The sequence below is a fragment of the Pyrus communis genome, chromosome 15 (genome assembly GCF_041283825.1).
Source record: "Pyrus communis isolate YQ-2024b chromosome 15, ASM4128382v1, whole genome shotgun sequence".
NCBI lineage: Eukaryota > Viridiplantae > Streptophyta > Magnoliopsida > Rosales > Rosaceae > Pyrus > Pyrus communis.
Window position 1 is genome coordinate 38,402,082 of NC_142579.1, and position 26,792 is coordinate 38,428,873.

Sequence of the window (26,792 nt, forward strand, 5' to 3'; positions counted from 1 at the left end):
TCTTTCGCAAAGGATAAAGACTACAACCCAAACGAGGAAAACTTAAAAACAAAGCATTGCAACAAAGTGTTCTATTAAGGCAATATTTTAGGAGGAGGGGCACATGCTCGACAACTTTTGTCCATTTTCTTTGCTTCCAATCTTAGACTGCCAGCAGCAACTTATGATGTTTATCGATTGAATTTTTGTGTGAATTTGCATAGTGCCAGCACCATGTGCCTCTCTTTTCTATCGTCAATTCATCTGCCTCCCTTTCTTACCCTAAAAGAATCAAAGTGCATGCCTTGGATGTGGAGATAGCAAAGTACTAATTGTCCTTTACATAAATGACCTTAGTCCACAAGCAAAAACTTCACTTCCAACATCCACGTCTTCACTTGAAAAGTCCACTACGTATGACAAAGACCATACCTCTCGATGGATTTCTTTTGGTCAGCTGTTCAGAACTGGATAAGATCGGAATTGAGTCGGAATCAATCTTATAAAGTCTCGCATCTCTACATGTGACTGACATATTATGTCAAACTATTGTTCAATTTAATAAACTAGTTGCATACATTCAAAAGTTCACCAGACACTCGAAATAGTACTTTATTTTGAACCTTGGTAACCAACACTTTCTTAGGTAAAAAAATTGATGTTGTATGATAACATAAAGTTAGAATCGAGTAAAAACAATTCTTATAGAGTCTCATCCCTTATGGACTATAATTGTAAGACAAAATTTGTTGAACTTATTCGATTTATCCAGCTTAGTTTTTGCATTTAGAAATTTATCAAATAACTGCCAGAACATTAAGTTTACCAACCAAAACTTTCTGAAATTAAAAAAAAAAGTGAGTAAGGTGGTATGATTACACAATCTAGGTCTAAAGAACCCGCACCGTCCATTGATTATTTTACAGGGTGAGACAATGGGACCAGATTGTCAAAATCAAGAGCTTCCATGACCTTCTAACTTTCTTCATTTGCTCAAATTAAAATAGATAAAGAGATTCGGCTACCAATTACAGCCATACAACTTTCTATAATTGCGTGTGCTATAGTGTAACGATCAATTAAACTATATGAAAATTTATTTTTCTAATCACATTACAAAATATAATTACATGAAAAACTTTAGTTGACTTTCAGTATCAATCCTCGTATTAACATCACTTACTAATTACGAGACTCTCGTACTTAATTCACGATTTCATAAAATGTAAGTTTTGATTAAAGTATGATTAATGACGTAAAATAAAATCTAAGAATCTCCATGGATACAAATAAAAATGGATGCTTCGAGATCAAAATACTTGTCGTAGTATACTAATATAAACTAAATTACTTTAGAATGTTGATTTGGCGTACAAATAATAGCACAATACTCTAGCCAAAAACTAAACTACATCTAAATCTACTTTTCTTAGTTCAAAATGAACTTTCAGTTCAAGTTTCTATTTATTGGACCAAAAATATTTCAAGTCGTTTATTTTTACTGATTCGACGTGCTTATTTTCTCTTTTTGTACTCTTTTTATTTCAGTTTCTTAATTTTCTTTCAATTGACTTCTTTTTTTGGCCATTTAACAAATTAAAAAAATTATTAACACTGGAAGAATTAACAAAAATGTTAATGTGCGGAAAAAAAAGAGTTTATAAAATTTATTCCCCTCATTTTTGTTTTAGTGCTCATTTGAAAGTGATTTTAAAATAACCGAAAACGTTTTTCGTGAAAATATTTTTGAAACCGATACTTAGTAAAAATCCAAGTGAATTCCGAAAAAGTACTTTAAGTGTTTTATGCGGGAAGTACATATCTGATTTTTCTTTAAAAAAAATATTTAAAGTATTTTTGGAACTTAAAATTAATTTTATCAAAAGTATTTTCTAACATTTTAAAGATATTTTCAGACGAGTCCTTAGTTCCTCAGTTTTCTTTCAATACTTGGTTATTTATGTTCATTTATTCTCTTTTGATCTACTTATTTCTTTTTTACCAAAAAATAATAGTGCACAACTAGCTTGACTGACGGCGTTTACCCCACAGCACAAGGCCCGCCGCGAGCCGTTCGCATCCCGCTCCTCCATTTGGTCGAAGCCCATGGTCCATTAACGAAAATTACGAACAATTACAAGGGTATTATCGTACAACCAGTTAAACTAAAATTACAGGTTTTACCTGATAGAAAATATCTGAAATCTTGGACCGGCCTGCTTGGATTGGGTCGCTGGTGATGGATGGTATCGCAGGGGCTGCGAGGACCCGTTTGATTTGTCTTAATGGTTGAGTGTTTGTTGGTTCTTTTTTTGGGGTGTTTCACTTAGGGGTGTAATTTGGATTGAGTTATTTTGAATAGGTCCATGTCTATTTTGATTTTAAATCCAATCGGGCAAGTTAAAATAAAGTAAAAACTTGCTCCAATTCAACCTGACCTCAATCTGTTTATCTATTGAATTGAGTTGGGTTGATGATTTGGCCACTCATGTTAACCGAAACTCAATTTGATTTTTAGCCCGAATTGCTCATGCACATTATCTGTCCACTTCATTTCATATAAGCTATAAGTACAAGTTCATTTCATATAAGCTATAAGTACAAGTTTGGATGCGCTTTACTTAAATTTATTGTTTGAATTTCATTTGAACAATAAATGATAGTGATGCTTTTACGTTTCTTTTGTATTGTCTTGTAATATAATTTCAACTTGCATGGTTGAAACTTTAGAAATGCGTCCCACACTATTTTATTTTTTCTACAAATGGTGATGTGTAAAATTGATTTTTAAATGATTTTGACGTTATATGGCTACAAACTTGAGATTTATCGTATAAAATGATACGCAACAAGATTGAACTTATTAAAGTTGGACAAACTCATACCCAACTCGAATAAATCTGAACCCAATTCAAATCTAAATCTAAAAACCTCGCATAAATATGAACTCAACACAAACTCAAATTAAAAATGTCTGATTAGGATTGAATTGACCATAACCTGCTCAACCCACTCGAATGGAACCCCTAATTTTACCCTAGTTCAAAAAATGAAATATCTGGAACTTTGTCCTCAGGGCCGACCGTTGTCGGCTCACTGCTTTCACATGCACCAAACAAAAAATAAATAAATAAACATTTTTGATGGACGAAAATACCCCGGACCTAACGTCAGTGGACCAAACGCTTTTTCTGTGAGCGTGTTACAATCCACTAGTTCTTATTCTTATCCCGTCGCCACCACCATTAAAATTCAAACCACCAAATCCGACCCTCCATTCAAGAAAACGTGGACGGCCCAGATATGCCCACATCGCGCAACCTGATTGGCCAGCAGTCGCATCATATCCTCCCCAGTCTCATCCGATTGGTCCACGCCGCCCATTACTTCAATAATTTAAGAAATTAAATAATGATAATCCTGCACCTTCCGCAGTGCCGGGTGTCTTAAAAGGCAAAGGCGAAGGGGCAAAGGGGCAGCAGACACTTGGCGCTTCCACCAGAGTCCTAAAGAAGCAGGAGGAGCCGCAGCCACCAGGAAACACCAACATTTTCCCAAAAATTCCCAAAGTAGTAACAAAGGTAAATTATAAAAATAAATAAATAAATAAAACCCCGATTCTCTCTCTCTCTCTCTCTCTCTCTCTCTCTCCTTTTTGTTGTTCATCTTAATTTATAATAGTTTTTAGTGTTTTTGGACAGTATGGTTCTTCAAAGTTTCAGTCTTTACTTCTTAGTTCTTGCTGATATGTGTTAAGTGTTGTGCTTTTTGATCTGGGTATTTTTTTATTTTTTACAGAACTTGGATTTTGTGACGTTTTTTTAGGTGGGTTTTTCAGGATTTTTGTTATTTAATTAAAAAAAATCTGAGCTTTGGAGTGTGAATTGATGAGGGGTAGCTGAGATTTTGGTCTGTGTTTTTCAAACTCTGGTTTTTTATGGGTGAAAGTTGACAATGTTGAGTTCCGTGAGCTGAAGGGAAGCTCTGAGTCATAGGAAAAGACAAGTAAAAATCTGATTTTTTTTTTTTTTTTGGGGCTCTGTTTGTTGGATCAGATTTCACAGAAAAATGGGGACCAACATGAACTTCAAGGGATTTGGGAACGAGCCGCCGTTAGCGAGGCAGTCGTCGATCTATTCGCTGACGTTTGAGGAGTTGCAGAACACCATTGGAGGCCCAGGGAAGGATTTTGGGTCTATGAACATGGATGAGCTTCTGAAAAGCATATGGACGGCTGAAGAGACTCAGATTATGGCGCCGGCTGGTGGAGCCGCTGGTGGCCAAGACGGGCTTGGCCACGGCGGTGGTGGGTCACTGCAGAGGCAGGGCTCTCTGACCCTGCCCCGGACCCTAAGCCAGAAAACTGTGGATGAAGTGTGGAAGAACCTTTCAAAAGAAGGAACGGGTGCCGGCGGGTCTAATATGCCTCAGAGGCAGCAGACTTTGGGGGAGATGACTTTGGAGGAGTTTTTGGTAAGAGCTGGGGTTGTGAGAGAAGATGCACAAATGGCTCCAAAGCCTAATGGTGCTGCTTTTTATGGTGATTTGTCTCGTTTTGGTAATTCTGGTAGTTTGGGATTCGAGTTTCAGCAACTGAATCGCGGGGTTGGCGTGATGGGGAATCGAGTTTCCGAGAACAATAATCATCAGGTTCCGAATCAGGGGTCAAATTTGCCATTGAATGCTAATGGGGTTAGATCAAATCAGCATCAGCAACAGCAACAGTTGCCGCAGCAGCAGCAGCAAATATTTCCCAAGCAGCAACCTGTGACTTACAACACTTCTCAGCTGCCTATTGGGCCAAATACTCAGTTGGGTAGTCCTGGAATGAGGGGTGGGATGATGGGAATCGGTGATCAGGGTATGAATGGCGCTTTGGCTCCGAGTTCAGGGATGGGAATGGTTGGATTAGGAGTTGCAGGAGCTATTCGTGTGGCGACGCCTTCACCTGCGAACCAGTTGTCATCTGATGGGGTTGGGAAGAGTAATGGTACTGATACGTCATCCGTGTCACCGGTGCCTTATGTGTTTAATGGCGGCTTTAGGGGGAGGAAAGGCGGCGGGCCTGTGGAGAAGGTTGTTGAGAGAAGGCAGAGAAGAATGATTAAGAACAGAGAATCAGCTGCCAGGTCCAGAGCTCGCAAGCAGGTGAATATGTCTTCCATTCTTTGCTGCTTCGTCATGCTTACATATATTGTAGTTTCAGTTTATAGTAAATTTGAGATATTAATTACCAGAATACAGAAGTTCAAGCTCCGAAATGTAAAAAGTAAATAAAGAAACATTGAATGGAAGTATGAAATTTTATTAGCTCACTGATTGTGTTTGAAAGATGGTACGTTTGTATGAGTTAGTATTTGAACTAAAGAGATTGTGGATGCCATCTTAAAAGTTTAAGCTTATAGATCTGCGTTAAGCCGCTATCTTCGATACGATTAGGAGATGCTGAACTTAAATCGAAGGTCATAGCTGATTCTTAACACCACAGTTATACATCTCTCGTCCTTTCGGCTAAGATCAGGTTTTAGTTGAACATCTTAATAGGTTTAAGTTATATAGCAATACTTATGGTGGATGCAGATGCAGTTAAGTTTTTTCTGTGTGTTTAGTATTTAAAAGTAGTTCTGGAGAAGGTTAAAAAAATAAAAAGAAATACAATGACATCAAGATTAAACTAGTTTCATCTTGTTGTCAAATTATATCAATTTTGCTAGACATTTACCTTTCTGCATTTATCATCTAATGACTTTTTGTATCCCAAAACTTCATGAAAGATTCATGCGGGAGAATGGTAAATGTGATAGCGATTCAACGTGTCAAAGAGATGAAAGATTTTGAGAAGTTACAGTCATGACAAGTTTTAAGGATCCAGTTTATTACAAGGTAATGGAAACACTTGTTTTAAGGAAAAGTAACGTTAAGTAGTCGGTGTGTATAAAGTCGAATCGTTAAAAGATTGATTAGTAAGGGTTAGCCTTCATTAGTTCTGCTTTAAGATTGAACTGCATGGGACGAAAAGAGGAAGACTAATATAATTGCATTTTATAGCATCTCATAATTTCTCTGTGTTTCTAATACATTGTCTTTGTGCTTCTGCCAGGCTTACACAATGGAATTGGAAGCAGAAGTTGCAAAACTGAAGGAGGAGAACCAAGAGCTGCAGAAAAAACAGGCTCAAATGGCGGAAGTGCAGAAGAATCAGGTACTTCGATTGTTCTTACTTCTTTTTCAAATCAGTACATGAACTATTTTATTTTATTTTTTTGTCAAAATTAAGACTATATCAGTTGCTGTACCGTTCCTAATCTGAATAAATTTAATACATTTCTGCAATGTGGTGTAACCAGTTGCCCTAATATTATTACTTGGGGTTGAAGAATGTTTATATACAGGCCATCGCACCGAAAAGGGCTCAAAACTGCATTAAAATTGCTGCTTAACAATCTTTTACGACTCTGGATACATCGACGTTTTATAGTTTGATGAATCGTTTGGAATTTGATCACTTTGCAGAACGTGGAGATTTTAAACCTTCAACGCGGGAAGAAGCGATGCTTGAGAAGAACGATGACGGGTCCGTGGTGAAGTGCCGGGAGGGAAGAGGAATGTGATTGGAAGGGGTGCTGTAAATATTCAAAGGGGACATGATGTCTAGTGGTGTAGATTTTTTGAGAGTTTAGTGTGTGCTGTAGATTTGAGCTTTACGTATCTAGTTCATATTCTTGTCATCTGAGCATCAGACCACTTGTGGGATCTTTGGTTTCTGTTACCTTTTTCCTATGTTAATGTTTCAAGAATTTTATGTACACGAAAGAAGTGAAATAATTAAAACAATAAGGAAACCATGAATGAATGAATCCTCAATCGATAAAATCTCTTTCGTACAGTAATCACGAGCGTTTTACAAGTTTAAACAAATATGCCTTAGCTTTGGGATCGACACAAACCCTACTGTCAACTACTGAGTGTTTCACAGGGAGGGTTGTTCTTTTCCTCTCGATTGATCTTCTACTGCAAACTGAATGTAAGACTCATCAAACGAGAAGTTACCAGCTGACCTCGATACCACCAGAATGTTGCTCACTCTGTTTCCGTTAAGATACTGTGCCAATGGTGACAAAGGTCATTGATGCTCCCTTCACCAACTCCAGACTCGCATTTCAGATTCCAAAACTACAGGTCTAGTAAGGATAGCCTGAAGTGCATTCCATGTCCTTCCAGGATATCATCTTCCTGCGATCCCTTCCTCTGAATGATCTGGCAACAATCTGACCACTGACGGGCTTGCACAAGCCAACATCAACAACAGAAGTGCTCCGTCTCTTTTCAGAAGATGGGGATGCTTCGTCCATGTAATAGTCGAATAACATTGCTACACAACAAACCTGATGAGCTAAGATATTATTTTCTTCACTTTGAGGTAACATCTTCACCATGTGCAGATTGACCTAGAAGAACGAAAAGGAAATTGTGAATTCCAGTTCCGCAGAGGAACAACAATGTAGTCACCACAAAAAATAAGGTAAGGTAATCGGATAATAAATGCAGTCTAGATGGTTTGCTTGTGAAAGTGCAGAGCAAAAGCCGCCCCTTACTGATTTAATCATGATAGTAATTCCTATGTTATCAGCTGCTTACCTCTGCTTCCATTGCACGAAGTTCATTGAAGCACTCAGAGTCATCGCTCTCTTTAGAGTTTTCTCCAGATATAGTGCTAAGACTGAGTGCAAAATAGGGAGGCCTTAATGGATACTCCATGCTGATCTTAATCTGCCAGAATAGAAATGATAAGCTATGTGAAAAAGTTATATTTGAAGCAAAAGCATGACCAAGTGTGACTCTATGAATTACTAGCTACCTTGGCTTCTAACTTCATATTCCTCTTATCCCTGTCAACTCTCCTGGTTAAAACAAGACAATATTCTCTGACCCCAAAATCCACCCATGACGTTCCAGCCATCTCAAAGCATTCAACAGACGCTAAATTTTCTTCCTCTAGCACACGTGCAGGTTCGTCCTGATCACTCTCTGTATCCAGAAGAAGATCTAAATCTTCATCCAGTTTCTTATAACTTAGCGATTTGGCCTTGCTGATTGGAGGTGTTTTTGAAAGTAAGGACGGCCGTCTGGAGTGGTCAAGACTAGCTCCTTTATGGTGAGCAAGTTTACTAACATTGGCAATGGATGCAGCTGGAACTAAAGATGGAAGTTCCCCATCTTCTCTGACACTCTCCAGCTCTTCCTTCGAAGAACCAGATCGTCCAACCAAATCGACATCCATAGGCTCCTGACCCTGCTCCTTATCTAGGACAGACAAAGATGATGCCACATTAGGTGGAGGCCCAACAGGTGAAAAACCATGCAATTTGCACAAAGGGGTATGCAAAGCCCATGGAACACTTTCACAAGACACAGACGGCCATTTAAGCTTCATAAGTGATTCAATCTGTTCCCTGTAAGCCAATCAAAGAATGCCAAACTTCTCAACATAGGCATACCTAACCACACTTGCAAACAAAACACTAAGGGATTTGCAAAAGAAATAAAATTTCTCTAATAGGCATACAAGTTGTAGACAGATAGAGCGGAGCTAAGATCCAAAGAAAGGAGCAAGCACCAAAGAAACAAGCATAACACATACTACTTTATATCAGGAAAAATACCAAAGCAGTAGCAACCAGGTAAAACAAAACACAATTGCTAGCATTAGGATTTGACCACATTTATTCTTATCCTATAGAGTTTCCAGAATGTTCTTGACGATTCAAGACTCTAAATATACTGGTGACTCACACAAGAGCCATCTGAGCTTTTCTCCGAGAGCGAATTCTTCGCACAACTGTCTGTATTCGGTTCTGCTGGCGGTAAAGTGACAGACCAGATATAACAGCATCACTTTTAGCTGTATCACCACTTGGAGTTTCAGGGGCAGCAAGCAAAGGTGCCACCTCAGGCAAGAAATCAATTCCCGATAAATGCTGGGCCCACTTATACGGACGGGAAGTTCTCTTTTCATCAAATGCAAGAGTATCACCCACAACGAGCTTGGCTGACTGTATCAACAAAAACAAAAAAAATTACCGAGGATTATGAATACTTAATATAATAGACATCAATAGAAGAGGCATAAAGATAACCGAAGACCACCAAAAAAAACGAACAGAGGAGAAATAACCTGATGGGGAAGCTCAAGGCCAGTGTCATCTGGGAATAGGTTGCATAAGGTGTTATTTTCCGCTGCATCATTGGATCCTTCAATTCCAACACATACCACATTCAACTTCAACAAAAACTCAAACTTGAGGGTGATAAGTTTTGCAGACTTGGGATCAGAAACCTCATCATCATAAATATGAAGGATGATTTTCAGCGGATGAACTTGATACAGTCCAGACTGTTCAAGGTTTTGCTTGACTGGAGCCCTCTTTGGCCGCTTTCTCCTTCTCTGCCCATCATCTTCCTCATCCAGTGCATCATCCTCCCTACTAGTCTCTACATTGGTAGAAATGCCTGTTCCATTACACAACATTAATGCTAAGCAGGCCAAAACCAAATCCAAAACGAAAACCAAATCGTCGAAAATCGATTAGTTTTCAACCGGGCAACTGCAAACCACCATAAGGCATCCAAATTTATATCCGTATCTACGATTCTACACAGTAAGAGTCAAGCAGTACTTACCAGTCTCCTTATTTGCTTGCTTATGGGCAAAAGCTTGAGCGTCCTTCACACTCCCCACTATATCCAACTCAATCTGTTCATCAAATGCCTCCTTCTGCGCCATGAACTGCGAGTAAACTACATACAGAGGCGGCGGAAGCAACTCTGCAGCGTGATGCTGCTTGAGCTTCTTGGTATGCTGAAGCCCCAATTGGTTCTGCACCGGCAAAGAAGCCTTCTTTAGGGACTTTAAGTGCGAAGGAAGACTGGACAAGAACTTCTTCCGATTGGCAATCGTCTCCAACAGACCCTTCTTATGAATCTCAAGCTTCTCATGATGCTTGCAGAGCTCCTTGCGCTGGTGGAGCTCGAAATTGAGCCTCTTGAGCATAATGTCGTGCCCTGCATCATTCGACAGCGTCGGCTCCTTGATATCGGCCGGGGCGTCGCGAAAGAACTCTTCTTCCGGGACCAGCTCAATGTCCGGGTACTTAGACTTGAAGTCCTTGCAAGCTTTAATGGCCTTCACGTAGTGGCTCTTCTCGTACATCAGATTGTGGAGCTGCAGCGTCGTCAAGTCCACCGGCGCCTTCGCACTCTCCGTCTCCGCTTTCACGCGGTCCTCCTCGAGCAAGATCGAACGATTCGCCTGCAAATTCAATATTCAATCATACAAAACACGAAATTCAACAACCCTAAAGCCCTAATTTTTGAAAAATGTGAAACCCTAGAAAGATTTGAGAACCTGGCGGAGGGTGACGAAGTTGAGGAACATCTGAGTGACAAGCTCGCGGAGCTCCGATTTAGGTTTCGCTTCTTTTTTGATGGTGAGCATCTTCGTCACTATGTCCTCCACTGAGAACTTGCTCTCCTGAAGCATTTCGTACGGGGATTTTCCCGGCTTCTTCGGCGGCGGCGGAGCGGCGTCTTCCTCCACCAGCATCCCCTCCTCTATCTCGTCGTCTTCCATGTTTCCTCTCAAGTTGATTTTCCTGTGTGACTGTCTTCGTTATGGTTTATTGAAAGGGAAAAGAAAAACCTAGGAAAAACAGGATTGCTTTATCACTAATTTATGAGTTTATTGCAAATGCGCCCCTTTAACTTTACTGAATATTTTTATCTGGTCCTAAATTTCTCTAATATCCCAAGTTGCTCCTCCAACTAACTTTCTATCTCTCTTTTTTATTTTTTATTTTTTATTTTTAAGTCGAATGTTTCCTCATTAAACACAATCTCAAAAGTTCCAGGACCAAAAGTGACGAACAGAGTTGTTGGACTACAATGAAACAATCTCAGAAGATTAGGAGGCAAGTATGTAATTAACCCATATTTTCTTAATTGCTTTTACCTTTTTCCCTCCTGACGGAAACGGCGTCGCGTCGGTATTTGGGCGGTGCTACAAAACGAGGTGGCGAATAATTTGAAGCAGTTGGCGGCCATGGTCACCATGGCCGAACTGGAAGAGCAAGTTCCCGCCATGAGAGCTCTAGGCTCTCTCTTCAAGCTCACCGAAGTCTTTCTCTGGTTCGTCTCTCCCTCTCTCTCTCTCTCCTATCAAATATTAGGGCACTGACTTTACTCTCTGTGTGTGCTTGGACAGGGACGACGGCTCAAAGGAGACGAAAGACAGGTCCTTTTCCATGAGCCGGCCTGTAAGTCTTTTGATTCTTTTAGCTCAATCACACTTTTCTTTCGAAAATTTGAGACTTTATACTGAACGCTTTGGATTTCGCCGTGTAATTTCAGAAACCAGCTGGCGACGGCGGCGATGGTTAGTAATTCGATTTCATGATTTCTTTGTTATGTGTTTATAGCTATAGTTAAGTTATTTGTATTTGGTGGTATTAACGATTTTAGTGGCGAATTTCGGGGTTTTAGAATGTGGGACTTTGGCGGAGGATATGGAGCTTACTAACCAGATGAATGCGCTGGGGCTTCCCGTCTCATTCAACACTAATAAGGAGGTGAGTTAACATCCGTCTTTGATACATTTCCGTGTGTGTCGGTATATGTAGAATGATGGCATTTCAGTTGGAGATAGAATACTGCTTCTTTCATTCTTTGACGTTCACATTTACCATCACAATTTAGAAGCATATAGTTGCTTTTTTTTTTTTTGTGGTGTGTTGATAACTTGATGCTGGTACGAATTTGCAGAAGAGGAACAGAAAGACGGAGGGTAGAAGAAAGGGAATGCGCCCGAAGCAACCAGACAGTTCTCTGGACGTTGTAGGTGGAGCAATGGAGCCTTCCAAAGTGAGTGAGGGGGAGATTGTTTCTCCTATGATATTCGATGGTAACACAAGCAGTTCTTTGTGTTGTTTGCCAATGATGGGCCAAAGTGAATCATCTTCCTCTGATGTTGCAGCGGGTGCTGTTGAATTTCAGTGCCCTTGTGTTGAAGGAGATAATCCAGAAAATTCAACTGAGATTACTGGTGATGCTGTCAAAGAACAAGATCGTGATGGAATATTGGCCGTCGTTTGTAATGATGCCCAGGGTTGTGACCCTTTACACAGGGGCCATGTGCTCAACGACATAATGAGAATTGCGGTGAGCTCAACTGATTTAGATGCTGGACGTTGCCCTGAAAGCTGCTCAGCAGATGCTGCTGTTGGCAATGATGAGACAGAATCAGGTGAAATATTAATGGAGCATGATCACTTAGAGTGTTCATTAGTGGCTTCCCACGAAGCAGAACTTACCAAAACATGCGAGGACTATATCCCTGAACCGCAACAGGTTTCTGAGTCAATTTCATATTCCATGTGTTCAGAAGTGCTTGACCCTGATGGAACTGACTGCCAAGACAACGTTGATTGCGGAGACTGGATGGTATATTGGGATTCTTACTACATGAGAAATTACTTCTATAATATCAAAACGCATACTTCCACATGGTATCCACCCCCAGGCATGGAATATTTAGCATCTATTGATGCCATATGTAAGCCAAATGATGTGATTTCTGAAGTAATGGAGATTGATGTTAGCACTGACTCAAAGGCAACAGATTTATGTGGTGTGAGTAAAACTGATTCATTCCAAGAATCAATTACTCAAGATGTTTCACAGGGTCAGCCATATCATGAGATCTCCGGGGGGATTGAACTCACTGTTGACACTTCTATGTCTGAAACCACTTTGTCAACTGTCACTGTAAGCAGATGTCCGGTACATTCAGATGAAATCGACGAGAACAATAACACCTGCAATGATGGGAATGCATCATGCTTCTCATCAGATGTCCAGGATCATATCGCTAGGTATATTTATCATCTTTCTATTTTTTTTTTTTTTTGTTTTGCTGTTGAGATTACGAATCTAATTTGTGTGTATGATATTACTTTGTGATGATCCTGAGACTTTGTTTTCATTGCATGGTGCTCACAGTATCAGAAACAAAACCAAGCAGTTGATTTCTGATGATGTCTGCAACAGTGGTTTGCAACCAATTCTTGCTGAACAGACTGATGAACAAAATACTATTGAACTCAATAAAGAGCGTAATGAACCTAATTTTTGTCAGGAAACTCTCAAAGATTGTGAAGATTTTGATGCGTTTCAAATATTAAATACAAGCAGGTAAAATTTAGAATAACGGTCTTGATTGGTCTGTTTCAGCTTTGTTTTTCTAAAACTGATATGAGCTTTTGTCTACTAATTTTTTGTTCGCAGCTTGTCCCATAAATACACTGATGAAGTGTCTGAGGATAGTAATATGCATTCAGGAAATGAAGTTTTGGCAACAAACCAGTTGGAAATGCAGCTTGACCCTGCTGTACAAAAACGGAAGAAGAAAGTGAGAAGAAAGAAAATTCAGAGAAAATTATCTAATGAGAACGAAGGTCAAAGACTTAATTTTATTGCTGCTATTAGTGCATTTATAATTTCTTTATATAGTTACATCCTTTCTGATGACCAATCCTCATATAGCAGAGCTTCTATTTCAAGAGCTGTTCAAAGAGTTTTCTGCTGATATGGGAAAATATTGGTGTCAACGGTACCTATTATTCTCCAGATACGATGATGGTATAAAAATGGATGAGGAAGGATGGTTCTCTGTCACTCCAGAGCTTCTAGCTAGGCATCATGCAGAAAGATGTGGTAGTGACGTCATCATTGACTGTTTTACTGGAGTTGGTGGGAATTCCATCCAATTTGCACAGATGTGGGTCATATCTCATACAATTTTTACTATTTTTCCTTTAAAACAACAACAAAGATAAAATAGGAAAACAGAAACTATTAAAAAAAACTGAAAATATGACATGTAATTTCATTTCTAAGTGCATGGTGATATGGACAACATTTAATGTCCTTCAATCAAGATTTTCAGATTCATAAGGTTTCAATCAAAGTTATAGGCTAGCTAGGGATGAAATCCTAATTCCATCATTTTCTTATACATGCGATGTTGCAGAAGCAAACATGTAATTGCAATTGATATTGATCCAAGGAAGATTGATTATGCACAGCATAATGCTGCCATCTATGGGGTTGATGACAGGATAGATTTCATAAAGGGGGACTTTTTCCGCCTGGCACCAAAGCTGAAGGTACTAAAACTGACTTCCTATGTGTTCACAGTTTTCAATTTCGTAGTTTGTATGGTTTGGGACTGCAAAATGCTTTCAGTTATGCTTTACTAAACCTTGTGCTTTGGACCTATGGTTTATTTCCCATGCTTTTCCAAATTTCTTCAGTTCTCAAATTTTCCTTTACTTCAGGCAGACACGGTCTTTTTGTCACCCCCGTGGGGAGGACCTGATTATGCAAAAGTAGAGACATACGACATGAAGACAATGCTTAAGCCACATGATGGGTGTGTTTTCCTCTTCTTTTCCTATGTTTTTTCTTTTAACTTTTGGAGTTGGTAATCATATTAGTTTATCTCATTCTCTCTGGCTCAATGTAACTAGGTCGATTATTCGTGCAGATATTTTCTCTTTAACATTGCAAAGGAAGTTGCTTCTAGGATTGTCATGTTTCTCCCAAGAAATGTTGATATCAACCAATTAGCAGAGATCGCTCTATCGGGGTCTCAGCCATGGTCACTAGAGGTACTTTCTTTATTTGTTTTTTTCAATGGGGAGTTGATATTCGCACTCATTTTAGCCTCTCACACGTGCCTCTTTATTCCTGGCCTTTGGATTAAACAAATCAAATGGAGATAACGGACATAATTAAATAGGGGTGTGTAGGAGGGGAGAAACGGTGTGTTATCATTTCCCTTTTCAGTCTATAACGCCTTCAAGTTTCTTGTCCTCCCCACTTCCCACCAAAGGATAGCACTGCCTTGAGGGAATCATCCACCTAGAATGCCACTAGTCTTACTGTTTAGAACATTGTTAACTCTTTTCTGAAAGTACATTGCATCAACTTTTATGTATCACCAAACGGAGTATTGTACTCTTATCTCCGACTGTTGGGGTATTATTTGATCTCAGGTCGAGAAAAACTTCTTAAATGGCAAGTTGAAGGGGATAACTGCTTACTTCAGTGACATGGCCAGTAGATGACGATAATGTAGACTATTCATCAGGTGGTGAGGTTTTGAGCAGCACCTTAACGTAACGTAATGACTTGTGAAACGCGATCAAACAGTTGCAGTTTCGAGTAGTAGAAACAGTTTGTCCGGAAACAGGTGCGGTTGCATACATCTTAACCTCCCCAAAACCATGTGTTGGCTCTGAAGACAAAGTTTCAGCTTTGTAAAATTGTAGAGTCCTGTAAGCCAGTCTTGTGCAATTAAAAGTCGTGTGGTAAGCAGTAGGCATGTATCAATGAGTTGGGTTCTGATTGAAATATTTACTTTTACAGCAAGAAAACTTTGTTTTTACGACGCGGTTACAAAACCGGGATTACCGGCAGTATATAGTGGCCGTCCTGTAAACTCTTGGTCGGTCGTGCTGACCAATTTAATGGAAGTAGAGCAATTCTTGACAAATCAAGGTTGATAATTTTTTTTTTTTTTTTTTTTAGGTGACAAACGATAGTGTTAGTGTTAAGAGCGAGGGGTATTGATGAGGATCAAACCAGCATTAGAGTGCGTAGGCATAATTGTTTTTTATTATTGTTGTAAGGCGTCATCTTCGTTACTCCGTAAACAAATCAAGAACTAATTAAATTTGAGTGAATTAAATACAGAGATCAGAACACTTATTCTCGAGTCAGATTTAAAAGTTTCCAGTGGAGAATATAGGGAATTTATTATAATGTGATTTTAGCTGCATAAAACCGGTTTAAGCGGCACGAGTTTAGCCGTTTATGTTGTCCATTGCCATGGGCCGGACATAATGATGGCCCGACGACCTTATCGGTAGTCAAAATATTCCCAATCTTTTTTTTTATTTTTTTATTTTTGTAAACTAATATTCCCAATCTTTCCTTCTTTTATGGCTCATCAGTTTTCTCATGGATTTACCTGAGTTCGTGGCATAGATGGTTTCTGGAATTGAGGTTGGAGGGGATTTGGTGGTTTTTGGAATTGAAATATGTATTCTTCTCTGAACAATACTTGGCTACTCAAAAATGAGTAGGAATTCCTACTCAAAATTATCCGTTATAAAGTTCGTCTCTGTAGAATATCAATTAAAACTAAGATTGTTTAGTCATCAAACTGTTTAAAAACAAATGAACGATATTGGTAAAAGTATTATGAATCATCTATGTATTTACTACAATAGATTGACTAAACGACCTTAGTTTAATTTTTTTTTTTTTTGCAGAGATGATCTTTACAGTATGATTCATAGTATGAACGGTTCTGATCATAAGCACGAAGCTCTATGATTAAAGCACTAAGAGTTCTGAGTAGGAGTTCATACTCTTCTTTAGGTAGCCAAGTATTGTTCTTCTTCTTCGTTAAATTCTCTTCAGTTTTCACAATTTTAACTTTAAATTTAAGAAGTAATACTAGTTCATTTCCAATTATACAAAATACAAACACATGTTGGATTTTGAATAGGACTATCACAAGTGACGTGGATCTAGTGTATGAACAAAGGAATCGGAACCTTTTCGGATCCCAATAATCTGAGCCCAATGATCTTTCGATCCGGACTGTTGAAATTTGATCAAACGGCTACAATTATTATAATTTTTAGAATGGACTCCTATTTGTAACTGTTAGATCAAATTTCAACAGTCCAAATCATTTGATCATTCGGTTTAAATTATTGGAATCCTGAGAGGATCTGGTTCCATGAACAAAATCATTTATCTACACTGAATATGTTAGTACGAAATGTTTGATAAAACATTATTCTGTAAAAAAGTTAAAAAACAAAACATAGCGTTATAAGTTTAGAATAGTGGCATTAGCGTACCTATTGCATTTTATACAATCCAAAATCTTATCTCTCCTGATTTTTCTCTGTTTGACTGAATTTCTCACTGCATTTTATACAAAACACATTTACGATTTACTTTTTGAGTAGTTCTATTTTTACCTTAAAAACTCTCGATCCTTTCTTTAACTTTCCAATTTCAAAGTTACCTTTAAGTTAAAACACTTCCCTCCCACCATATTCTAACCACCGGAGGATCCCCTCTTGAGCCCAATGAGAGGATCTTCTTGACCAAATGACTTGGGCCGTTGAATGAAAATCTAATGGCTACAAACAAAAGATCTCTTTAAAGTTATAATAATTATAGCAGTTGGATTTTCATCCAATGACCCAAGTCCTTTGATCAGGAGGATCCTCTCCTTGGGCTCAGAAGAGGATCCAAATCCCTAACCACCAAAAGATGATTCAACCTAAAAAACCACCAAAGATGACTGGTAGTTCCTTCCAACAAAAGAAGAAAAACAAAAAGATGATTAGTAGCACATGCATGCTTTAACATGAGCGCACTCGAGTTGAGAATCAACGAGACAGGGACGAAGTAATAGATATGTGTTAATAGGGGCATCCTTAAACAAACAAAGTCATAAATTTAAAAGCTTAAGAATTTATCAGACAAAACACCACCATATTTCATAATGTTTTTCATACAACATATTACAATAACCCTCGACATGTTTTGAAAACGTTGCATGATAACTTCATTACTCATATCATCAAATATATCTCTGTCTATAAAAATAATCACGTTATCATTCATCTATTAATTTTCTATCCGATTTATCAATCGATTATTTATAAATTATATGGCCGAATATGCATCACGTTTAATTTATATTCAATATGTACATTTTTCAAAAAGCAAAACTGTGCCCCCAACCCTCGCGCCCCAAGGTGGCTCCATCCTTGAACGAGAGTGATGTAATATGTCAAGTCATCACTTATCATCTTTCAAACAACTAGTGATTGATTTGATAAAAAAATACAATTCGCAACTGAAAAATTAAATATCAAAAACTCATTCTATAACGTTAGCATCTGAAAAATATCGATCTAAAAATTTAGGCGAAGTAACTTTAGGTATCCGTCGAGGACAAAACATCAGCTTGTTGACCCATTGATCACACTAGTTTTCGCAATTAATAGCCAATGTTCATAGAAAAGTACTATTTACACATCAATTTTTACATAATACATACCTTTGTTAATTTTTTTATCATTGATATTCTTCAATTTATTTAATTTTACAGTAAAAAATTGAGAATAAATATATAAAAAGTAAAAATAAATGTGCGAATATCATCATTTATTTAAAACCTGGCCAATAAATCGACTTATCATATTAACATATGTGTGAAGAAGAGTCAAGCAAGCTAAATAATATTATGTTCACACTTCTAACGTGGGCAAGAAAGTAACTTAATTGAGATGATATTAAATACACGTCTTAACGAAACTTACGATGCTGACATGTTGCTAATTCTAATATTATAATAAAATATCAACATCTAATACAAAATCAATTAGCCACGTTGATTTATAGCGCAAGATCCACTCTTAAATCATAAAACATTATCACACGCAACAAAAATTCATAAATCATAATTCATTGTAAAAAAATTCGTCCAAAACACTCATTGGTTTGTCAATATTATCATCAAAAATTCAAATTCCTTGTCACCAAAAGTCACACCATAAAGTCCATGCTACCATGTTTCACGAAAAAGGATTGTTGTCGAATTCTTTTCCTGAGGATTTTGAAGATTTCGTAATTGTGATCATTTATCGTATATCGTATGATCAATTTTTTGTTAAATATTATTTATATTTAATTTTAAATTTTAAATAATTTCTTATCGCACGATAAACGATCGCAGGAATTCTCGAAATCCCCAAGATAAGAATCCATGTTTGCCCACCCCAAACTCCAAATCGGGACCCAGCTCCTGCCACATGACACATGGGCCCCACAATCATTTTTGTCTTTTGCATAGAGTGCTTTAACGTAAGAGAAAATAATAATACTTCTGCATTCGAATGCAAGTTCAATCTATCGATTTTTCTTCGTTTTAAAATTTAATTATTTAAATAACTTATTGTTTGTCAAAAAAAAAAAAATGTAAATAGTTTAAAAATTTTGAGTTTTAACGATAATGATAAAATAAAGAGTAAAATAAATAGTATCAGAATTAACTTTTTAATGTAAAAATATGATTTTTCGTTAAAAAAAACAGTACCAGCAATTTTTCGTTAAAGTTCTCTAAAAATAAAGACCACTGTTATTTTATCTTAGTCAAAGCTAATCACGACCCAGCATTAAAAATAGCAAAAATTATAATTAATCCCCTTTAATTAAACACTACTGTCTATTTGATTCGTTAAACAAAATCTTAAGCGTGATTAGGTTTGCTTAATGACAGTGACATAATCGTATAATACCCGCCATTTCACACTCCCTCCGTTACTCTCAGCGGGATCTTCAACGAACAAATTTGGTAATCTGAAAAATGCAGGAGCAGAGACCGGGTTTCCGAGTCCGCGACCCGAGCACTGACTCCGTAATCTTCGCCTTAGAGTCGAACTTCAGCCTCTTCTCCTCCGCCTCCGCCAGCGTCGACCTCTGCTCCTTCGACCACGACGACTCCACCGCCTCTGAGATCTCTCCGGTACCGAAATGAACTCGCATTTTCTGATTGCATGCTTAATTAACTGACTGGAAAATTGTTGACATGTTGATTTGGATGCAGCAGAACTCGGCCCCACGCGATCGCCGCCACGAGGAAAGCTCGAGTGGTCCAGATCGCGATCCGGATCCGAACAGAATCCACGCTTTTCAGCACACTCGTCGTCTCTCCGCAAGGGGAGAAAAAGCCAAAGGTATTTACAGCTCAGAAACGACGTTGCTTTTTTCCCTCACTTTTTCAATTTTCAAACTCTCACTATTGCTTTTGGCTGCTTCGAGCTCGCGCAGTTCAAAAGGAGGACTCCGACTCAGATTTCGTCCTCGATTCCGCCAGAAGCTCCTTCTCTCTCGCCCTCAAAGGTAAAATCCCGGTCCAAATTAGTCCTGTCCAATCCAGTCCAATCCGGTCCTAACCAATCAAAATTCTCAGCTTTTAGCTTTTAGCTTTTGGGTTTTTTGTTTGTTTGTATAGAATGCCAGGACCGGCGGTCCAGATCTGAAGCTCTATCGAAGAAGCTAGACCGGCCGAGACCCGCCTCGTTGGACTTGAACAACAATGCCTCTGTGTCCTCGCCGAGATTAGGCGCGATAAAGAAGGGTTCAATGGCGTCTCGGAAATCGGGTAACTTCCCCAGTCCCGGCACACCGAGTTACCGGCACGCGAGTCTCGGAGTTCAAAAGGGTTGGAGCTCGGAGCGAGTCCCATCGCATAACAATGTGGGTAGGAAGAATACGACGGCTGCGATGTTGCCGTTTAGTAACGGGAGGACATTGCCGTCTAAGTGGGAAGATGCTGAGAGGTGGATTTTGAGTCCCGTTCAGGGGGATGGCGTGGTGAGGCCAGCTTATCAGCAGACCCAGAGGCGGCCCAAGTCGAAGAGTGGTCCGCTTGGGCCTTCTGGGGTTGCGTATTACTCATTGTACTCGCCGGCAATGCCAATGTTTGATGGGACCAATGTGAGTAATTTCATGGCTGCTTCTCCGTTTTCGGCTGCTGTTATATCAGCTGATGGGTTGGGGTTCCAGTCCAGTGCCGAAAATGGTAGCTTTACGACGCGGGCAGAGCCTTGCATTGCTCGTTCGGTTAGTGTTCATGGTTGCTCTGAGGTGCTGGAGCAGCAGTCTTCATTGCCTGACTCTCAAGGTTAGTGTTTAATTTGCTAATTGGACGTCAGTTTCTTAATTGAGCTGAGTGATTTAATAACAATCACTAGATTGTCGAATGAATGAGCAATTAATGAAGGTGGTTTAATTACCATGTCATCAAACAACGGTTGACATCGATTCAGAATTGTTAGAACTAGTGTACTTATGCATGGATGGTCTGTTTACAACTTTACATTGATTTATTTACACCAGATGTAAAGTTTGATGGCCCCAATATGGTCAAGGATGCAGCTACGAATGTATCTCGGGCAGTTTCAAGAAGGGACATGGCAACCCAGATGAGCCCAGATAGCGCTCACTCATCTCCCAGAGCACGGGCTTCTTACTCTGCCTCCACTTCCTCTGGTCTGCCTATTTTGGAAGTGCAGAGTGCGGCTTCTTCAAAGTCGGAAGTCAGGGATGTGCAGGTAGATGAACGGGTCACTATGACAAGGTGGTCCAAGAAGCATAAAGCTCGAAGGCCTGGGAAGGGTTCTCATATTGGTGATGGTTGGAAAAAGAAGGATGCAGACGTTCAATCTGCTGCTTGGGATCTCTCTGACACGTCGAAGAGCATTTCAAAGTACGTTTGCCACCCAATTTGTTCATTGTGCATTATTTATTTCTAAGGAAAATGAATATTGTTATATGAACTAATATTCAAAAATATGTGCTGATACATGTCTATTCTTCAGAGTTAATAGAGAGGAAGCAAAAATCACTGCTTGGGAGAACCTTCAGAGGGCAAAAGCTGAGGCAGCAATACGGAAACTGGAGGTTTCTCATCTCTCTCTCTCTCTCTCTCTCTCTCTCTCTCTCTCGCACACACATATTAGACATGCATTTTTGTATATATGCTCTGCAACTATATCCCTCTCTCTCACACACGCGCACACATATTAGACATGCATTTTTGTATGTATGCTCTGCAACTATTGGCCCTTACTTCAATCTGGTTCAGATGAAGCTTGAAAAGACGCGATCGTCATCAATGGATAAAATCATGAACAAGTTGAGATCGGCTCAGAAGAAAGCTCAAGACATGAGAAGCTCAGTCGACCAAGCACAAGTTGCGAGGACCTCACGTAAAGCTTTATCAATCCGAAGAACTCGTCATATGGGTTCTTTCAGTGGTTGTTTTACATGCCATGCTTTCTGATGCCTAATCCAGCCACATGTTGCTCCGCTCAAGCTATAAAGCAAGGTAATTGGTCTCTGCAAAATTGTATTCCTTTTTTTTCTTCCAAATATTAGCTCCTCAATCTGTGTTGTTTCTTATGATGAATCATGAATGGTGATTGTGCTTTAACATAACACGAACCATTGTAGTTTAAAAACTTTTAGAAATGACAATGGTTCGTGTTATGTTAAAGCACAACCTCTCCGATTTATTAAAAGCAGGTAATTTGGGTGCTCAAATCCTGATTAAGTAAATGCAAAAGGCATTGAATTTGTATGACTGAAAATTACGTGCCTTGCATCTTAAGTTTCATCTCCTTAAAATATAACCCTAGTTTGGTTCACAGATGGATCGATCGATGGAGGGGGAGAGGAAAACTAATCCTTTCGCAGTTTGGTTCACGGCTAAATTCTTCACACTCTCGATTTGGGAAGGCAAAAAAGATAGGTCTTTGGTAGCTCAAGGGAAAAAATCTACATCTTCATGCATTTGAAGTTTCCGATACAATCCAATGTTGCGTTTGGAGTTAGTATTTGTTCAGTGTGTAAGTACTTGAAATTTGAAAATCGAAAGAATTTGTTAGGCCAACATACGATCCATGAGTTCAAACTCATATCTATCATCGGTAAATAAAATCACTCTTGAATGATTTATTCCATAACATCGATCATACATAGAATAAATAAAGTTGTATATAGGCTATAGCATATAACATAACGAATTTATTTGGTTTGTCAACCTTTCCCAGCAAACACCATGTTTTCCGGGAGAAGTTTTGCTGCGAAAGTAACTTTTTTTTAGTAGTGTATCGTTTGTCCAGTTGGATTATTAGTAGCTAGACTAACATAACTTGAATTAACTTTAGATTTATTTTCTGGAGGTAAGCTTTTGGGAGTGGCATGTGGGACGGGATCGATCCCAATCGAGTAACATTGACATAATCTTGAGGAGCATGAGCTACCAATCCAGGAAATATTAAACCAAAAAACCTAGCCATTATCATAAGCCAGCTTTCCTTGTATTCTGAACCCTTTATTAATGGGAGTATGAAACTCCTAATCAGCTCCCACAACGCATTTAACCGCATCGGTATGAAGAATAGCAAATTGAAGTAGTTCTTGTTGGGTGCCTCCTCCAACTCCTGGTTCCAATCACAATGTGTAATCACTGTTAGTCGTATAGCATGAAACTTGAAAGAAACGTACATACGCACTTTTTAATGTATATACATGTGTTCGTTTACTAACTTTAGTATACAATAGATACGTATACAATGTTCAATAACCCTCGATCATTCACATTTTATATCGTGCGTCTAATATAGTATTGCGAGAAGAGAAATCTCATAGATTCAATGATTATGTAACTAGTATTATAAGAAAAAGCATTTGATACTTACATTCACATTATGATCGCTTAACAAGTTAGGTAAATGTTATTTAGACACATAAAATTTATTTTCTTTAATGCAAGTTTGTTCTACAAATAATGATATCAATCTATATTTGTTAACGAGCGTATATGCTTTGTGTGTACTAAATTACTAATAGTACACGAGAGAGAGAGAGAGAGAGAGAGAGAGAGAGAGAGAGAGAGAGAGAGAGACTAACCTTCCCTTTATAGAAGCTGTTGAAATAAAGGCATGGAGCAACGTGCTTAAACAATAGGGTTGTATCATCAAATGGTACCCTAGGCACCAAGTCATTGGAATAAACATACCTCATATACCTCACCCCATAATTTTTCAGCTTCTTCGTCACATAGCCCGCAAATTTCTCATCCCCCACCCTCGGCTGTCCAAAGGTGTACACCCCCTCCAGCTTCTCCATCAACCATGCATATTTCTCCTCGTAGTCATGCATTGCCAGCACCGACGCAAACAGCACCGCCAGTGCCCCTCCCAAGCTGTGACCTGTCAATATAAATTTGGCATTCTTGTTTTCTTGCAATAAATCCATCAGAATTTGTCTGATTTTGTAGTAAGCGAACTCATGATCTTCTGTTTCGGGTTCGAGGGGCCAGCTTTGCTCTGTTTGCATGCCGAGAGCTTTCATGAAGCCTCCGTGGGTCTTGCCGATTCCGGCAAACTCGCACCATGAGATGTCAAAATCTGTCCTCCAATCGTCGGCGCTGAATGGTTCAGTGCCTCTAAATGCGACCCAAACCAAGTTGGGGTCAGATGTTGTGTCTTGGAACACGAAGGCTTGGGTTGATTCTCGTTTCTCGTAACCTGTGGGAAATTTTTTATGATATGCAATAAGAACAAGATAAAAAATGCTAAACCATATATGATTTTGTTCTCGTATTTTGTCGATTGTAGCCATGTAGTTTAGGGTCCTCGTCCTTCAATTTTCCAAATTATAGCTTTGTAGCTCACTATGGTCAAAACATCTCTCATAGTTTGCTTCACTAATTAATTGCTTAACTATTAATTTAGTGGCAGTTCATTCGTATTTGTTGTCTGGACAAGGACTTATGCATGATTGATCGTTCGCCATCATAAGAAATTAAAATTTTAGTAGATAGGGATCCTAGCTGTGAAAACGCTGCAAAACCTATTATTTGAATTACAAGAACCGAAATTAGAGTTGCCCAAACTATAAGAAATAAAATCATAAAACCACAATTCAAGTGGTTCCGTACCATTCCAAAATTTGTAGAACGCTACGCGTTTCATCTGCGCATTCCAAAACGATTAGTAGTTGTTGTTGTTAACACTTCAAATTAATAATAGTGCTAATTAAATAAATTACCTTCCAGTATTCACTGACAACTTTTTCAGTGAATTCTTCATTCTCGTACGACAATTTGGCTGCCATCATGGACAGCGACCCTTTATATCTTGTGTCGTCAGGTTTCATGTTGTGGTCTAATTCAATTCGTGTGTCAAGAAATCCAAGCAGGGATTTGGTTGATGATGTATATGGTATCACCACCTTTCCTGCACACCGCCCCCTTAATTACTCATTTAACTAATTAAGCAATAGAATTATATTAATGACCAAAATATGAATAATGATTTACTTTAATTATTGTGTTGCCACTAGGTTAATTTTGGTGTTCTGATCACCAGTTTGGCTGCATTGGTTGGTTTAATAAACTGAAAAATATTTAAATATAACTCATCCGGTCTTCTTTTACAAACGCATTAATTAGTTTGTTACGTATATTTTCCTTGTTTAAAATTTCGAGTTAAAGACGTTGGTGTTAGCTTAAGTCGTGAAGCATACGAGGTAACGAGCTAGAATTAGCTTAATAAAGATAAAGATCAAAGAATGTTCCATTTGGTGCAGGACCTGAATTGTCTGTCATCACCCGAAGGCGAAGGGTCGTACAACAAAGGAATTAATCGGGAGTTTGCAAATCTTATAAACGACAGTTATGAGACACACCTTTTAGCCAGTTTAGGATGAGCATGAGCAATCCACCGTTGCTTGATACAAGATTTAGCCACTTCTCCAGAACACCCCCAAGCCAAGCCATGGGTTTTCTGAAGAGAAGGAGGATGCATTGAATCACGGTAGAGAAGAAGATTAACAACCTCCGTTTGAAGTCAAGTTTTCTTACTGCCGAGGAGGTGATGAAGTTTCTCTTTTCTATGTCAGAGGAAAAGAGGAGTCGAATGAGCTCGATGAAAGTTGCTTCTTCGGGCTTGAGAAATACATAACTGAGACAGGCAGGTCCCTTAGAAGCCATGATAGTAATTGGCAATTGGATTATGTCCATGATAGGAGGGAAGGGACTCTATATTTATACATGGTGATGAATGGCAAATCAAGGGATTATTTCTTAATTTGAAATGAATTAGGTTGCTTATTTTATTTTCCATAATTACTTATTAAAGGACTTTTAGAAATATTATTATTGAATATTGTTCTTTAAGCGGCAAGTGTTTTTCGTGTTTTATCTGTTTCTCGTGTGTCTATTATGTTCTCTGCAGTGACGGATCTAGAATTCTAATATCGGGTGATCCTAATATAAAGATTCTGAAAAAGATTAGATGAAAATAACATTGAAAAATTAATTGATAAACTATTAACTTTTCATTCATAATCTTTGAACCAACAACATTACAAACTACAGAGACTAAATTTGTCCATGACAAGGTTTCAAAATTTGAAAACGTGGCATGATAGTTTCTTTGTCAATACAAGACAAAACATCTTTCTCAATGTAAAAAACTAAGTTTTCATTTAACCATATATTCCATTTTGTTATAGAATAGACACTTAATGAGATTCATGGCAAAAAATGCTATTTCCACTGAAGCAATTTCAACTGGTAAAAACAAAGTTAATTCAACAAGTAAATACACGTATTGAAAAACTTGATGCAACCATTTTTCCACTATTTTTCTTAGCAAGACCATTAATCCCTTGCATTTGAGAAGAAAAAAATCACTTATTAAACGCATAGAATGATTTTGTTAAAATAAAAAATAAATAAAAACACATAGAATGATTACTATTAAGTTGATCTTCAAGTGCTGATAGGTATGCTTTGTAAAATTTCTAGGATACAATTAAATGAGATAAAGTAGTTGTTTTTGTCATAAACTATAAAAGAATCGTGTGGACTCAAACTAGCCAAATGAATGAGCAATTTGTTACTTGTCTTATTGAAATGGTCATTTTTGTGGGCATTACGTCGTGACCTCCCTTGAGCTACATTTGTGTCATATTTTGACATCAATATGAAGTTGGACATAAATAACGACGATACTTTGTCAAACAAAAGATCAACTCCTTATTATAAAAGTTCAGAAATTTCGCCTCAATAATCATAACAACTTAGC

General features: G+C 38.4%; 5 protein-coding genes across 11 annotated transcripts; 3 read left to right on the forward strand and 2 right to left on the reverse strand.

Moving 5' to 3' along the window:
- Window positions 1–3,410: 3,410 nt before the first annotated feature.
- On the forward strand, window positions 3,411–6,795 carry LOC137730790 (ABSCISIC ACID-INSENSITIVE 5-like protein 5). 3 transcript variants are annotated; one of them, XM_068469753.2, is made up of 4 exons: window positions 3,411–3,560; window positions 4,035–5,127; window positions 6,080–6,181; window positions 6,493–6,795. In XM_068469753.2, exons 2-4 carry the CDS (start codon window positions 4,048–4,050, stop codon window positions 6,562–6,564), a joined length of 1,254 nt encoding a protein of 417 aa, XP_068325854.1. In that variant the 5' UTR covers window positions 3,411–3,560; window positions 4,035–4,047; the 3' UTR covers window positions 6,565–6,795. The 3 variants fall into 3 exon arrangements, 2 of the variants coding, with proteins under 2 accessions (XP_068325854.1, XP_068325862.1); XR_011068220.2 differs by lacking the exon at window positions 6,493–6,795 and adding an exon at window positions 5,754–5,862 and having other exon boundaries at window positions 3,420–3,560; window positions 6,080–6,276; XM_068469761.2 differs by lacking the exon at window positions 3,411–3,560 and having other exon boundaries at window positions 3,654–5,127.
- A 33-nt stretch (window positions 6,796–6,828) lies between these two features.
- Window positions 6,829–10,609, reverse strand: LOC137730780 (THO complex subunit 5B). The gene is made up of 7 exons (XM_068469743.2): window positions 10,385–10,609; window positions 9,661–10,288; window positions 9,155–9,489; window positions 8,773–9,032; window positions 7,838–8,432; window positions 7,618–7,749; window positions 6,829–7,427 (listed from the first exon to the last, which is right to left on the reverse strand). Exons 1-7 carry the CDS (start codon window positions 10,607–10,609, stop codon window positions 7,161–7,163), a joined length of 2,442 nt encoding a protein of 813 aa, XP_068325844.1. The 3' UTR covers window positions 6,829–7,160.
- Window positions 10,610–10,686: 77 nt separating this feature from the next.
- Window positions 10,687–15,589, forward strand: LOC137742709 (uncharacterized). 4 transcript variants are annotated; one of them, XM_088685857.1, is made up of 13 exons: window positions 10,953–11,163; window positions 11,240–11,291; window positions 11,386–11,410; window positions 11,518–11,603; window positions 11,797–11,895; window positions 12,028–12,905; window positions 13,033–13,224; window positions 13,318–13,487; window positions 13,579–13,810; window positions 14,063–14,198; window positions 14,370–14,464; window positions 14,579–14,702; window positions 15,090–15,589. In XM_088685857.1, exons 1-13 carry the CDS (start codon window positions 11,078–11,080, stop codon window positions 15,159–15,161), a joined length of 2,247 nt encoding a protein of 748 aa, XP_088541983.1. In that variant the 5' UTR covers window positions 10,953–11,077; the 3' UTR covers window positions 15,162–15,589. The 4 variants fall into 4 exon arrangements, with proteins under 4 accessions (XP_068338752.1, XP_088541982.1, XP_088541984.1 ...); XM_068482651.2 differs by having other exon boundaries at window positions 10,687–11,163; window positions 11,797–12,905; XM_088685856.1 differs by having other exon boundaries at window positions 10,928–11,163; window positions 11,797–12,905; window positions 14,562–14,702.
- A 3,806-nt stretch (window positions 15,590–19,395) lies between these two features.
- Window positions 19,396–22,655, forward strand: LOC137746326 (uncharacterized). Of its 2 annotated transcripts, none has more exons than XM_088685859.1 (8): window positions 19,396–19,654; window positions 19,736–19,865; window positions 19,960–20,031; window positions 20,144–20,815; window positions 21,031–21,400; window positions 21,513–21,594; window positions 21,779–22,021; window positions 22,344–22,655. In XM_088685859.1, exons 1-7 carry the CDS (start codon window positions 19,496–19,498, stop codon window positions 21,974–21,976), a joined length of 1,683 nt encoding a protein of 560 aa, XP_088541985.1. In that variant the 5' UTR covers window positions 19,396–19,495; the 3' UTR covers window positions 21,977–22,021; window positions 22,344–22,655. The 2 variants fall into 2 exon arrangements, with proteins under 2 accessions (XP_088541985.1, XP_068342516.1); XM_068486415.2 differs by having other exon boundaries at window positions 19,739–19,865.
- On the reverse strand, window positions 22,624–25,761 carry LOC137746334 (triacylglycerol lipase OBL1). Its single transcript, XM_068486424.2, is given in 6 exon segments — window positions 22,624–22,899; window positions 22,902–23,138; window positions 23,608–24,227; window positions 24,641–24,674; window positions 24,751–24,938; window positions 25,390–25,761. Coding segments are annotated over 6 exon segments (1,518 nt in total). The 5' UTR covers window positions 25,724–25,761; the 3' UTR covers window positions 22,624–22,794.
- Between the last annotated feature and the right edge of the window lie 1,031 nt (window positions 25,762–26,792).